Genomic DNA, 14,007 nt, shown 5'->3' on the forward strand with positions numbered 1-14,007 from the left:
ATAAAAATGTTTTTTTGTTCATTTCATTCATTTTTGTTGCAGTTTTATTGCTTTGCAACTTTTATATATATAGGAAAGTCAATTACACGCAATGACACTTTTCGGCCACCGGGGGGGGGGGCTGACCCTGTTTCCTGTTCGTATTTGGTCACATCCTGTTAATATGGGGGGATTCCAGGGTACTTTCCTGTCGATATTGCTTCACTTCCTGTTGATATGAGATAGATCTACATCAAATTGGTCTGCGGCGTATGGTCTGAGCACTAACAGACTGACCCCCCACCTCTTCAATCTCTGCAGCAATGCTGACAGCGCTCTTATGACATTTTGGACATTTAGGGATGTACGTAGTTTCTAAGGGGTTTACTCACTTTTGTTGCCAGGGGTTTAGATATTAATGGCCATATTTTGAGTTATTTTGAGGGGAAAATAAATGAACTCAATTACCGTATTGGCCCGAATATAAGACGATGTTTTTTGCACTGAAATAAGATTGAAAAAGAGGAGGTCGTCTTATAACTGCGGTCTAAAAAAAAAAAATAAAAAAAAAAAAAAAAAAACTGCGGCCTAGACATATACCCATTCACGACGCTTGATGGCGCCAGTCATCAATGAATCGAATGCTGAACGCGACTCGGGCGGCCAAAGGGAACCCCTGACACGAAGAAGAAAGTGGTAAGAAGGAAAAGAGAAGAAAATACCGGTAATAGAAGAGATAACCGAAAATGGAGAAACTTCGCGACAATTTGGAGAAAAGTGGGTCGAAGATTGGCCAGGTTAACCGGTGTTTGGCCATTCCTTACTACGCGGCGAAACGTCCTACACAATGCTCAGGGCGCTTGCATATGCATTCACACGCATGCGCACATCGGTTGGAAGCGGCGAGTACTCACTATTTTTGTTTTTATTTAGTTATTTAGAACCTTTTCACAGCCTCAAAGATACTTTTTGCATGTATTACCCTCTCATACTTTTAACCATTGTGTTTTTTTGTGTTAGCTTTGAAGCAGTTGACCACATTAGTCACGTAGCGTATTTAAATCGTCCTTATTTGACATAACTACATTTAAGTATTTTCTGCAGGCATTTCTTTAGTACGTTATTCCTGTATGCATCTAAACAAAACAAGTTTAGAGCGCACGGTAGTAATTTAGGTGTCAAATTCGACTAATGTAGGACGTTTCGCCGATGTAGGACATTTTGGCAGAACACCGGCAGCTGAGGAGAAGTTATGACGCAAACTTCAAGTTGATGGTGATAAATGAGGCGGTGTCTTCAAACAACTGCAAAGCGGCTGTGAAATATGGTGTCACAGAGTGTAATGTACGGAGATGGAGAGCTCAAAAAGATCGCCTAAAAAATGCTCAGTCAGAGAAAAGCTTTCCGTGGTCGTTTCTGTATAAAAATTAATTTGGTGTTCAAAAAGTCTTTTTTCAAACTTAAGTCTTGAAAAAGAGGGGGTCGTCTTATAATCGGGGTCGTCTTATATTCGGGCCAATACGGTATATAAGATGCACACAGACTAGTTTTCTTTGTGTCATTTTGTCAGTGTTGTCCCATGAAAAGATACAGTATACTTAAATATCTACAGGAATGCAAGGGGTGTACCCACTTTTGTGATACACTGTATATATACTATATTGCTATCATACCTATATACATATGATGCTTAACTCAGTCACCGTCATTGACGTGACGGATGAACAGTCGCTGTCAGCCCTTCCGGTTCAAATGTGTTAAACGTCTATCACCGTCAACGGTTGCCAACAAGTTAAACAAGTGCCTTTTCAAAGTGTGCTCAGGCGTCTTCTCGTCCTCTCTTTATTCGGCGCGCAGAGTACCGCGACTCGACAGGCGTAGACCTTCATCGTTTCATCGTGGAAACGCTGAACGGCAACCCCAGAGACCGCATGATGCTACTGAAGCTGGAGCAGGACATGGTCGCCTTCATCACGGGAGACAGGTACACGCTCGGAAACCTTTTCAAATGATATTGAAGATGATGTTTGGGGGCGATACTTCAGCAAAGTTCCAAAGCTTATTCAGTGATTTGGACTCAATGATTCTTCCTTTTCTCTTCATCTTCCTTTCTTCTCTCGCCTACATTCTTATTATTTCTCCAGCGCGTTCAAGAAATTCCCACACATGTCATCGTACCACCGCATGCTGGTGCACCGCGTGGCCGCCTTCTTTGGCATGGAGCACAACGTGGACCAGACGGGAAAGTCGGTCATCATCAACCGCACCAGCAACACTCGCATGTAAGCGCACACGCGCGCCTCGTCAATCATTCCAATTTGCACGTGAAGACGTTGGCATCTGTTGTTCTGACGCAGACCAGAGCAGCGTTTTCTGGATCAGGTGGAGGACGACAAAGCCACGGAGATCCAACACTGGAAAACTATTTTGAAACGGGACAATAGCTCAGACGAACCGGTGAGCATTTTGTTACTTGTTAGATTTTGAATGAGCAAGGATTTTGTAGTCCTCAATGAAAGCTGATTATTTACTGTATTTTTCGCACTATAAGGCGCACCTAAAAGCCTTCAATTTTCTCAAAAGCAGACAGTGAGCCTTACAATCCGATGGGCCCTGTATATGGACCGATATTGGTTAATCATGGCATGACATTCCCAGCACCATCTAGTGCAGGGGTCTGAAAGTCCGCTCCTCGAGAGCCGCCATCCAGCTTGTTTCCATGTCTCCCTCCTTTAACACACCTGAATCAAATGATCAGCTCATTAGCAAGCTCTGCCAGATATGATTATTTGAGTCAGGTCTGTTGGAGGAAGGAGACATGGAAAACAAGTGGATAGCGGCTCTCGAGGACCGGACTAGCAGACCCCTGATCTAGGGGATGTATAACATGACCCCAACAACTAATACTACTACTGCGCCTTATAATGTATGGAGGACCAGGAGTGCAAAAAATAAATGAATGAATACACAATTAAATAGATTTTTAAATATTTCATTAAAATGCTTTTATTTCCATATTTAATTTTTATTTATTTATTTTAAAAAATATATATATATTACACTTTTTATTTCAATTAATATTTATTTGTTTAAATTTATATTTATTTTTTCATTTCAATTTATATTTATTTATTTAAATTTGTATTTATTTAAGTTCTTATTTCATTATTTCAACATTTTTAAATAAATTATTAAATGTGTCATTTAAATGCTTCTATTTCAATATTTATTTAAATTTTTATTTATTTAAATTTATATTTTTTTTAATTTATTGCAATATGTAATTATTTGAATTTTTATTTATTTATTAAAAATTTTATTTCATTATTTCAACATTTTTAAATAAATATTAAATGTGTCATTAAATGCTTCTATTTCAATATTTATTTCAATTTTTTTACGTTTCACTTTTTATTTATGCATGTTAATTCATATTTGTTTATTTCAATTTGTTTATTTATTTATTTCAGTTTACATTTATTTATTAATTTTTTAATTGATCTGTATTTAAATTTATATTTATTCATTTATTCATTCCAATTCGTAATTATTTGAATTTTTATTTATTTATTTAATTTTTTATTTCATTATTTCAACATTTTTAAATAAATTATTAAATGTGTCATTAAATGCTTCTATTTCAATATTTATTTTAATTTTTTATTCATTTATTTCAATTTTTTTTATATATTTCACTTTTTACTTATTTATTTCAATTTATATTTAAATTTATACATTTAAAGTTTTATTTATAATATTATTTATTTAATTTTAAAGATTTCATTATTTCAACATTTATTTCCATTTTTAAAAATGTATTTCATTTAATTCAATGTACAGTATATTGGAATAAATTAAATTGAAATAAATATTGAAATAATGAAAGATTGCACTTTCAAAAGAGCTTTCAAACGCGAGTACAAAATAAAATTCCTGAGTGTTCCTTCAAACTGGAGAATTGCACTTAATAAAATAAATGCATTTACAAATAAATTAAAATACTTGCACTTAGCCCCAAACGACGTAAAACAAATAAATCAACGATGATCTAAGTACAATAAAAGAACAACTGGCTAACTTGCTGAACAAAAGTCCGCTAGCGTGAATGCTATAAAATGCTAACACTTTTTTACAACGCTCTTAATAAATTGTTCAAACACATAATGCCACAAAAAACTGGTGAACATACTTCTAAAATAAATAGCAAATTCATAAACAAACATATTAGCTCAAACAAAAACATTCTTATGTTGGTCTTAACACGGTGCAGCTGGATTCAACCATGTTAGACGAGTTATGGCATATTCACTGTTGCGACTAGAGGGCCGTGTATCCAGCCAAATCAATAAAACTGAATGCAACACTTTCAAAACAAACTAAATTAAAACGAATCCTCAAAGCAGCAAAATTGGATTCCAAGCTTTTTTCTAATCGAATTACTTGAGTAAATCGATTAATCATTGCAGCACTACATTTGATTATTGACTGATTAATCAATTTTATAACTGCTTGTAATAAAGGTCAATCAATGAATTTTGGCAGCCTTAGGTGAAACAACACCCCATCTTCATACTCACTAAGTGAATTTCCATCATTTACCGCAGAAATTATTTGGAATAACAAATAGTCCTGTTTTTGTGTATCTCAGACACGACGCTATAACTTGCGCGACAAGCAAAGCAAGTCGGTGGAGGAGCGAGAGGAAGAGTACCAAAGAGTGCGCGAGAGAATCTTCAACCAAGAGGTCAGATGTTTTACCAAAGCCAGACTTCATCTTTTAACATTTTAAACAAAAAAATTAAACAGACTCTCTCTCTGCACACAGGAAGGTGGCCATTTTGAGAACAGGTAACTCGCTTACATGTCCTCGTTCACCTTAATCCAGCAACAATAGATCATAAACATCAAGTTTGTGCGCATAGGACCGCAGAGGAGTGCAACCCGTTCGCCGAGACCCAAAGGAGAAGGCAGCTCTTCAGGTAGCGCATTCATCATCTTAATTTGCATCGAGCGACAATCGGCGTGCGTTGACTAATTGAAGGCGGCGCACGGTCGGCAATTAAGGATACGCTCACAATATGACGTGATTACTCTTACCAAAGCTATTTTGGTTTTACAACTTGACTCCATTATTGCACGACAAACTTGTGTTAAGTCGCCAAACTGACATGAAGGCAAATCATCGTAGTTTTGCTTTCCTTTTTAGTATGGATCCATATCAAGTGAGCAACTATTTTGATAGCTGAATCGTTTAGAGACTTTATAAACCGATAAATTTTCATTTTTATGCCGCTTTATTGCAAATGTTCACTTTCTTTAGAATTTTTTTTTTTTTAGATAAAAAACGAACTACAATGTTCCCTATTTTATTTATGTTTTATATATTTTAATTGTATATATATATATATATATATATATATATATATCTTATTTTTAATTAAAAATACAAATGTTGATTAATTGCGAGTATACTCTTATGTGGTTGTTCGTTAATTTAAAAAAAAAAAAAAAAAAAAACCCACTAATTATTCCCTATTTTATTTATTTTATTATATATATGTAATATATATATATTATATATATATATATATCATATTCTTAGTTAAAAATCAGATTTAAATTAATTGCAAATATTTTCTTATTGAGTTTTTCTTTCATTTTTTGTTAAATTAAAATTATTTTTAAATGAAAAATACTAACACTAAACACTAATCATTCCCTTTTTTATTTATTTATAATGTATATGTATATATATCATGTTTTTAATAAAAAATAAAAATATGAATTGTAAATATTTTCTTTTTTTTTTTTACTTTTGTTATTTTGTTTATTAAGTTTTAAAATAATTACGTTTTTTAATTCAATTTTTTAATTAAAAAAACCAAATGTAAAACAATATTCTATTTATTTTTCTATTTTAAAAAAAAGTATTTTTTATTCTTTTATTGTTTTAGTTTTTGTATTTGTAATTGTATTGTATTAGTATTGTATTGTAATAGTAATTGTATTTTTCATAGCTTTCGAATCACTTCGACTTTATTAACCTAGAAATTGTCCAGATGCTCATTTATACCTCTTAATTGTGTATATTCTATATATTTTTTTGGGGGGGAATTTATTTTTTACATTTTTACAATGAAAAAAAAAAAAAACACACAAAATATTCCTCTTGTTAATTTATTGATATTTTTTTGACAAATAATTTTTAAAAAACGAAAAATATTTAATTTTTAAATAATTTATTTTCAAGTTTTTATTCATAGTTGTGTATTTATTCACATATCTCAAAAAAATAAATGTTCATTAATTGAAAATATCATCTTATTATTATTATTTTATTTTATTTTTTTTAGGGTTAGGGTTAGTAGTTAGGTAAGTAAATTTCAATTCTATTTTTTATAATACGAATTTTCTGGATTAAAAACCAAAACAGATATTATTAAAAAAAAAACAACAACAACATTTAATTAAAAAAAAAAAAAAAACACATGCAAATTGTTCTTTTCATTAACTCTTTTTTGGTTAAAAAAAACGCCAAAGAAAAAAAAAAAGTTTATTTACGAATGTGTTTATTTTAACTTAATTATTAATATTTAAAAAATGGCGGACTATACATAATGATGTAACGGGCCTAATCTGGCCCACAGGCCACTTATTTGACACCTGCGCAGTTGAAGGACAGATCAAATGTTTTTAATATGATCTATTATTTTTTTTCTAACCCTGACAGGGCACTCATTGTCTGCCACTAAAACTCACTTTTAATCTCGTTATAACTTCATCTGCGCATTTTATTTTATTTCAACGGGCAATATCGAACTAACACGCAAGCTAGGAACTAATTAAAGTCATTCGTCAAGATAGCATCGATCCCTCCCCAACATGGCCGCTGGTGTTTTTTTTTGCTTCCCTCCCACTCACGCTGACGGCGTCCATCTTGCGATCCTCAGGGGCAGCCGCGACAGCTCGGGCTCCAGCTGGACGGGCAGCAGCCGACAGAGCAGCACCGAGACGGACTGTCGCTACGGCAACGAGCCCCGGCCGTGGAGCAGCACCGACTCGGATTCGTCCTCGTACCGTTGGACGAAGCCCCGCCCCCCGCCGGCCGCCAATCCCGGCTGGGAAACGCGCGGCTCGACAGGTGCGAGCGAGTGACGTTTTCGCGCCGTCGACGCCTCCCGACTCGTCGCTAACGCTGCATTCTAATCACATCTGCCGCCGTCTAATTAAAAGCGAGAAGTCTCGATGTTCGCGGCCGAGCTGTACGTTTTGACACTTTTGCTTTTCTTCGCGCCTCTGAAAAAAAAAAAAAGGAGCGAAACACATTTTTTTCCGTTGTTCATTTGTTTTAACACTATAAAAAAAAGTTAACGGAAGTTGAAACATCAAGTCAACCAATTTTAAGTGAATTTTTATGTTTTGATGGAAAACTAAACGGTTACTCGACCACTCAGCGAAACCTCCATGTCAAAATGGATTGGACATGTAGTGCTGTCAATGAATTAAATCAATGCCTTTTAATGGGTTAATTTTTAAAGGTACTGTTTTAGTAAATCCTACCTTTTTCTCCTCCAGGCACCGTCTCTCTTTTCAGGGTTACCTCTGAGCCCCCCTCCATGCCCGAGCCCACTGCCCACCCTGCATACATCTTGGAAAATGGCATCCCACCGGGTAGCATCCTAGTCAACCCGCACACAGGTCTGAACGCACACACTCTACATACGCCTGTACGTCTCAAATAGTGGGGCGGATTGATGCTGGGGGTGGTGCATGTGACTTCGGGAAACATACTTTTTTGCTGTACTACAACCCCTAGCAAAAAGTATGGAATCACTAGTCTCGGTCGAGCACTCACTCAAAGATTATATTATGTAGAACAAACTCAGATAAAAAGCTTGAAAAAAAATTGAATGAATTTTAAAGTGCAACTCTTTAGCATTCACAAACACTAAAAGAAATGAATAAAAAACGTGGTGGTCAGTAAATGTTACTTTTATAGCGCGAGTGCAGAGAAATAAGTATAGAATCACTCCATTCTGAGGAAAAATATATGGAACCATTTGAAACAAACAAAGAAATAACAATCAAAACACTCTAGTCTTTAGTTGCACCACCTCAGGCTTTTATGACAGCTTGCAGTCTCTGCGGCATGGACTTGATGAGTATTCTTCATCAATTTGGTGCCAACTCTCCTTGATTGCGGTTGCCAGATCGTCCTTGCAGGTCGGAGCGTTGAAGTGGACCATTTTTTTCAATTTCCACCACAGTTTTTTAATAGTTTTTCTCCAAGGAATGCTTTAACAGCTTTAGCTCTGTGGCATGATGCATTGTCATCTTGGAAAATTACATATTTTCAATTGAAGGGATAAGAAAGCTGTCTAAAAATGTCAATTTAAACTTGCGCATTTATTGAAGATTTAACCACAGTCATCTCCCCAGTGCCTTTGCCTGACATGCAGCCCCATGTCATCAAGGACTGAGGGAATTTTGATTTTGTTTTCTTCAGGCAGTCATTTTTGAAAATCTCACTGGAACGGCACCAAACAAAAGTTCCAGCATCATCACCTTGTCCAATTCAGATTCTTGACTCATCACTGAAAATAGTGATTCCATATTTTTTTCATCAGAACGGAGTGATTCTCTATTTTTTTTCCCCCTGCACTTGCGCTTTAAAAGTAACATTTACTGACCACCACACAACATAATACAAGTCTAATATAAAAAAAATACAGGTTACAGTGTACAAAGATTGAAAATAAACTGAATAAGTGACTAGCAGCAAGTGGTAATATAACAGTGTGTAAATGGCAATTTACAGTACACAGACTAGAAGGCAGATGGCTTACTTGACAGTTTGTGAATAGATATTGATGTAACAGTGCAAAATGCTATAAAGTAACTGTGCAAATATCGCATACACACAGTACCCAGATTTAGACAGATGTCTGAAAATGTATTACATAGTGACATGCATGTGACAATGTTGTGGCATTAGCAGTGCAATGACAGTGACATTTCAGTGCAAACTTGAGTGTGGCGACAGCTCTTGGAAAGAAACTGTCTCTCAGGGGCCGTTTAAATGGCGATGCTGCGACACCAAGATGCAACAATTGTGTTGCGGAACGGCCTCGCCTTTACACGGTGACTGCGAAAACGGAAGGCGAAGACACAAACTTTTGATTCCGGGTTCCAAAGCGGAACGATTTGATTGCGGGTATTGCTCCAAAACCCTATGAATGGAATGGAACGCTCTCGCTCGTAAGAACTTACCAATACAAAAACTAGCAATTAATGAAACAATTGGCACAGTAACTGAAGAAATAATTAGCATAGAACATGAATTTTGATTGTTATTTTCATCTGCAATGCATGCTAGGAGGCATGTTGGGCGACAGCAGGTGGCAGCAGAGGTCGACTGTCTCCCCCAAGGGAGGAGTGATGGCCAAATTAAGCTTCTTGAAGCAATAAAGCTTTGCAGCCAGTTGGTTCTAAGCTTCATGGTGGTTCATTTGGTCTTATGACATCTTAAGATGCCACTGACAAATAAAGTGTTACCAGTTAATATCTTTTGGTGTACATATCCCATAATACAGTGAGGAGAGCTGCGGCTTATCTATGAACAAAGGATGTTTTCGTGTCAAATTTGGCGGGTGGGTGGCAGCTTATAGTCAGGTGTGGCTTGTAGTCCAAAAGTTATGGAATTCTTATCGAGATAGCAACACTACTTCCATGAGGTAGCATACAAATAAATATAAAAACCATGCAAAATACTAATCGGTAAGACAGTGGACTGGGTCACATATTAGACACAACCATCTTTCAACTAAAAATTAACTATTTAACGTCTTTATGACTCTATCTCTAAAATCTTCAATGACATAGTTTAGCTTAGCAGCATGAGAATCACCCAGTAGCAGCCATTTTACAAGCAAAATAACTGCTGGCATTTCAGGACAACCTTTCCTAAACCCCGATGGAAGCCCCGTGGTGTACAACCCGCCTGCTGCCCAACAGCCAATCAGGAGCCAGATGCAGGGAGCTCCAGCACAGCAGCCGCCACAGCAGGTAACGCTAATACACACACACAAGCGCTGACAAAAGATAAGTGCTGGACACGTGAGATGACAAACGTGTGTGTGTTTCAGGTGTACTCGCCCGTCTCGTACACAGCTCCACAGATGATGCCCGTAGCCCCCTCGCAGGCGTTCCCCGCCGTACGTATCACTTCCTTTTTGCATACTAACGCTAACATCCTGTTAGCATTGTATTGCATCAAAAAAATCCGTCAATTTCCTGTCCTGACAGATGGAAGACCTGTCGCAGCAGTTTTCACACGTGGCCGTCAGCTGTCAATCTTCTGGGGAAGCCACGCCCCTTTACCCACCTGCCCAAGGGTACGTGTACGCAGCCCCGCCCCCGCCGCCACAACCCGCCCCCCAAGCGCCGAACCCCCACAGCTACTGCCAAGCCTCACCACAGGTAAGTGGCAAAACTTTTGAGACACTTGCAGTAAAATGTAAATGTATACATATACAAATTAAAATGATTTTTAATGACCTACTAGTATGTTCATGTATACTCATTAACAGAAAAAAAAAAAAAAGTAATCATCGTGTTGTAATATGTAAATTACATAAATATATATTTACAGTGGGGAGAACAAGTATTTGATACACTGCCAATTGGCAGTGTATCAAATACTTGTTCTCCCCACTGTAAATATAGAAAAATGTAAATACATGATTTTAATTATTGCTTAAATGTTTCAATAACAGCAAAATATATATTTCAAAAGATCAATATAAAAAGAATATAATTCTAAATCTGACATCTGAAGGCAATCATATACAATTTTTGAAAATAAACTAAATGTATGTGATGAAGTTAATAAATGATATGGATTATGTCAAACATACGCTACACATATAGTACATACATAAGAGTACAAATAATAAGTATCATTGTTAAAGAAAAAACTTTTAAAAAATCAATATATTGTCAGTTATAAAGAAAAATAGTTAATTCATGATTCTAATAGTTAAATATGAAAAAAAGAAATACTGTATTTTCCGCCCTATAGACAAGTTTCCTGAGCGAAAATTGGGCGGCGCCATCTTTGACATTTTCTGCTACGGACTTCCAGTTTAGACAGAACAACATGAAGTGCGGTGGAAGTAAGCAATGTGTAGACACAGTTAAAACTGCAAAATCAAACCAGAGGAACCCACAGAATCACCAAAAATGGATTCAGCACGATGTAGATGAGGTTCCGAGACTTTCTGTCCTGTGCCTTTGTTCTTTTCCCTTCGTTGATCGTTCATGGACAAAATTGTAACAATCTGTGCAGCCTGGGTGTAAGGTATAGACCAGGGGTCCCCAAACTTTTTCCTGTGAGGGCCACATAACTTTTCCATTCTCTGATGAGGGGCCGGGTCAGTTTGTAACAGAAAAAGTGTGACGATTGCAGGCCTGCCTAAATGTAAAAATGTATTGTGTTTCAGAAAGCCACAATCAAATAACCCTTTCTGGATTCTTCACGGAACAAAAGTAGATAAAATAATAATAATATAATATAATAAAATAAAATAAAATAAAATATAATATAATATAATATAATATAATATAATATAATATAATATAATATAATATAATTAGGGCTGTCAAACAATTAAAATTTTTAATCGAGTTAATTACAGCTTAAAAATTTATTAATCGTAATTAATCGCAATTCAAACCATCTATAAAATATGCCATATTTTTCTGTAAATTATTGTTGCAATGGAAAGATAAGACAAGACAGATATATACAGTGGGGCAAATAAGTATTTAGTCAACCACTAATTGTGCAAGTTGTCCCACTTGAAAATATTAGAGAGGGCTGTAATTGTCAACATTGGTAAACCTCAACCATGAGAGACAGAATGTGGAAAAAAAAACAGAAAATCACATTGTTTGATTTTTAAATAATTTATTTCCAAATCATGGTGGAAAATAAGTATTTGGTCAATACCAAAAGTTCATCTCAATATTTTGTTATGTACCCTTTGTTGGCAATAACAGAGGCCAAACGTTTTCTGTAGCTCTTCACAAGCTTTTCACACACTGTTGCTGGTATTTTGGCCCATTCCTCCATGCAGATCTCCTCTAGAGCAGTGATGTTTTGGGGCTGTCGTTGGGCAACATGGACTTTCAACTCCCTCCACAGATTTTGTATGGGGTTGAGATCTGGAGACTCCAGGACCTTGAAATGCTTCTTACGAAGCCACTCCTTTGTTGCCATGGCTGTGTGTTTGGGATCATTGTCATGCTGAAAGACCCAGCCACGTCTCATCCTCAATGCCCTTGCTGATGGAAGGAGACTTTCACTCAAAATCTCTCGATACATGGCCCTATTCATTCTTTCCTTTACACAGATCAGTCGTCCTAATCCCTTTGTAGAAAAACAGCCCAAAAGCATGACGTTTCCACCCCCATGCTTCACAGTGGGTATGGTGTTCTTCGGATGCAATTCAGTATTCTTTCTCCTCCAAACACGAGAACCTGTGTTTCTACCAAAAGTTGTATTTTGGTTTCATCTGGCCATAACACTTTCTCCCAGTCCTCTTCTGGATCATCCAAATGCTCTCTAGCAAACCGCAGATGGGCCTGGACGTGTACTGGCTTCAGCAGGGGGACACGCCTGGCAGTGCAGGATTTGAGTCCCTGGCGGCGCGTTGTGTTACTGATAGTAGCCCTTGTTACTGTGGTCCCAGATCTCTGTAGGTCATTCACTAGGTCTCCCCGTGTGGTTCTGGGATTTTTGCTCACCGTTCTTGTTATCATTTTGACGCCATGGTGTGAGATCTTGCATGGAGCTCCAGATCGAGGGAGATTATCAGTGGTCTTGTATGTGTTCCATTTTCTAATAATTGCTCCCACAGTTGATTTCTTTACACCAAGTGTTTAACCTATTGCAGATTCAGTCTTTCCAGCCTGGTGCAGGTCTACCATTTTGTCTCTGGTGTCCTTCGACAGCTCTTTGGTCTTGGCAATAGTGGAGTTTGGAGTGTGACTGATGTAGGTTGTGGACAGGTGTCTTTTATACCGATAATGAGTTAAAACAGGTGCCATTAATACAGGTAACGAGTGGAGCCTCGTTAGAAGAAGTTAAGATGTCTTTGACAGCCAGAAATCTTGCTTGTTTGTAGGTGACCAAATACTTATTTTCCACTCTAATTTGAAAATAAATTCTTTAAAAATCAGACACTGTGATTTTCTGTTTTTTTTTTTTTTTTTTATATTCTGTCTCTCATGGTTGAGGTTTACCCATGTTGACAATTACAGGCCTCTCTAATCTTCTCAAGTAGAAGAACTTGCACAATTGGTGGTTGACTAAATACTTATTTGCCCCACTGTACATTCAACATACAGTACATAAGTACTATATTTGTTTATTATAACAATAAATCAACAAGATGGCATTAACATTATTAACATTCTGTTAAAGCGATCCATGGATAGAAAGACTTGTAGTTCTTAAAAGATAAATGTTAGAACAAGTTATAGAAATTTTGTATTAAAACCCCTCTTAATGTTTTCGTTTTAATAAAATTTGTAAAATTCTCAATCAAAAAATAAATTAGTAGCTCGCCATTGTTGATGTCAATAATTACACAATGCTCATTCATGGTGCTGAAACCCATAAAATCAGTCGCACCCAAGCGCAATCTAACATAATTAGGGCTGTCAAAATTATCGCGTTAACGGGCGGTAATTCATTTTTAAAATTAATCACGTTAAAATATTTGACGCAATTAACGCACATGCCCCGCTCAGACAGATTTAAATGACAGTACAGTGAAATGCCCACTTGTTAATTGTGTTTTATGGAGTTTTGCCGCCCTCTGCTGGCGCTTGGGTGCGACTGATTTTATAGGCTTCAGCACCCATGAGCATTGTATAAGTAATTATTGACATCAACAATGGCGGGTTACTAGTTTATTTTTTTATTGAAAATTTTACAAATTTTATTAAAACGAAAACATTAAG

The 14,007-nt window shown here is 36.4% G+C and overlaps 1 protein-coding gene across 1 annotated transcript in view; it reads left to right on the top strand.

The window, feature by feature from the left end:
• arpp21 (cAMP-regulated phosphoprotein, 21) overlaps positions 1 to 14,007 on the top strand; it is a 43,012-nt gene that overhangs the window by 22,311 nt on the left and 6,694 nt on the right. The window contains exons 7-17 of the mRNA XM_057828237.1: positions 1,837 to 1,963; positions 2,124 to 2,261; positions 2,337 to 2,436; positions 4,628 to 4,723; positions 4,805 to 4,827; positions 4,902 to 4,958; positions 6,930 to 7,120; positions 7,555 to 7,677; positions 9,932 to 10,044; positions 10,125 to 10,193; positions 10,285 to 10,458. Of these exons, the coding sequence (XP_057684220.1) occupies positions 1,837 to 1,963; positions 2,124 to 2,261; positions 2,337 to 2,436; positions 4,628 to 4,723; positions 4,805 to 4,827; positions 4,902 to 4,958; positions 6,930 to 7,120; positions 7,555 to 7,677; positions 9,932 to 10,044; positions 10,125 to 10,193; positions 10,285 to 10,458 (1,211 nt within the window). The remainder of the gene's footprint in view (positions 1 to 1,836; positions 1,964 to 2,123; positions 2,262 to 2,336; positions 2,437 to 4,627; positions 4,724 to 4,804; positions 4,828 to 4,901; positions 4,959 to 6,929; positions 7,121 to 7,554; positions 7,678 to 9,931; positions 10,045 to 10,124; positions 10,194 to 10,284; positions 10,459 to 14,007) is intronic.

The sequence above is a fragment of the Corythoichthys intestinalis genome, chromosome 22, assembly GCF_030265065.1.
Source record: "Corythoichthys intestinalis isolate RoL2023-P3 chromosome 22, ASM3026506v1, whole genome shotgun sequence".
In the NCBI taxonomy this organism is placed as follows: domain Eukaryota; kingdom Metazoa; phylum Chordata; class Actinopteri; order Syngnathiformes; family Syngnathidae; genus Corythoichthys; species Corythoichthys intestinalis.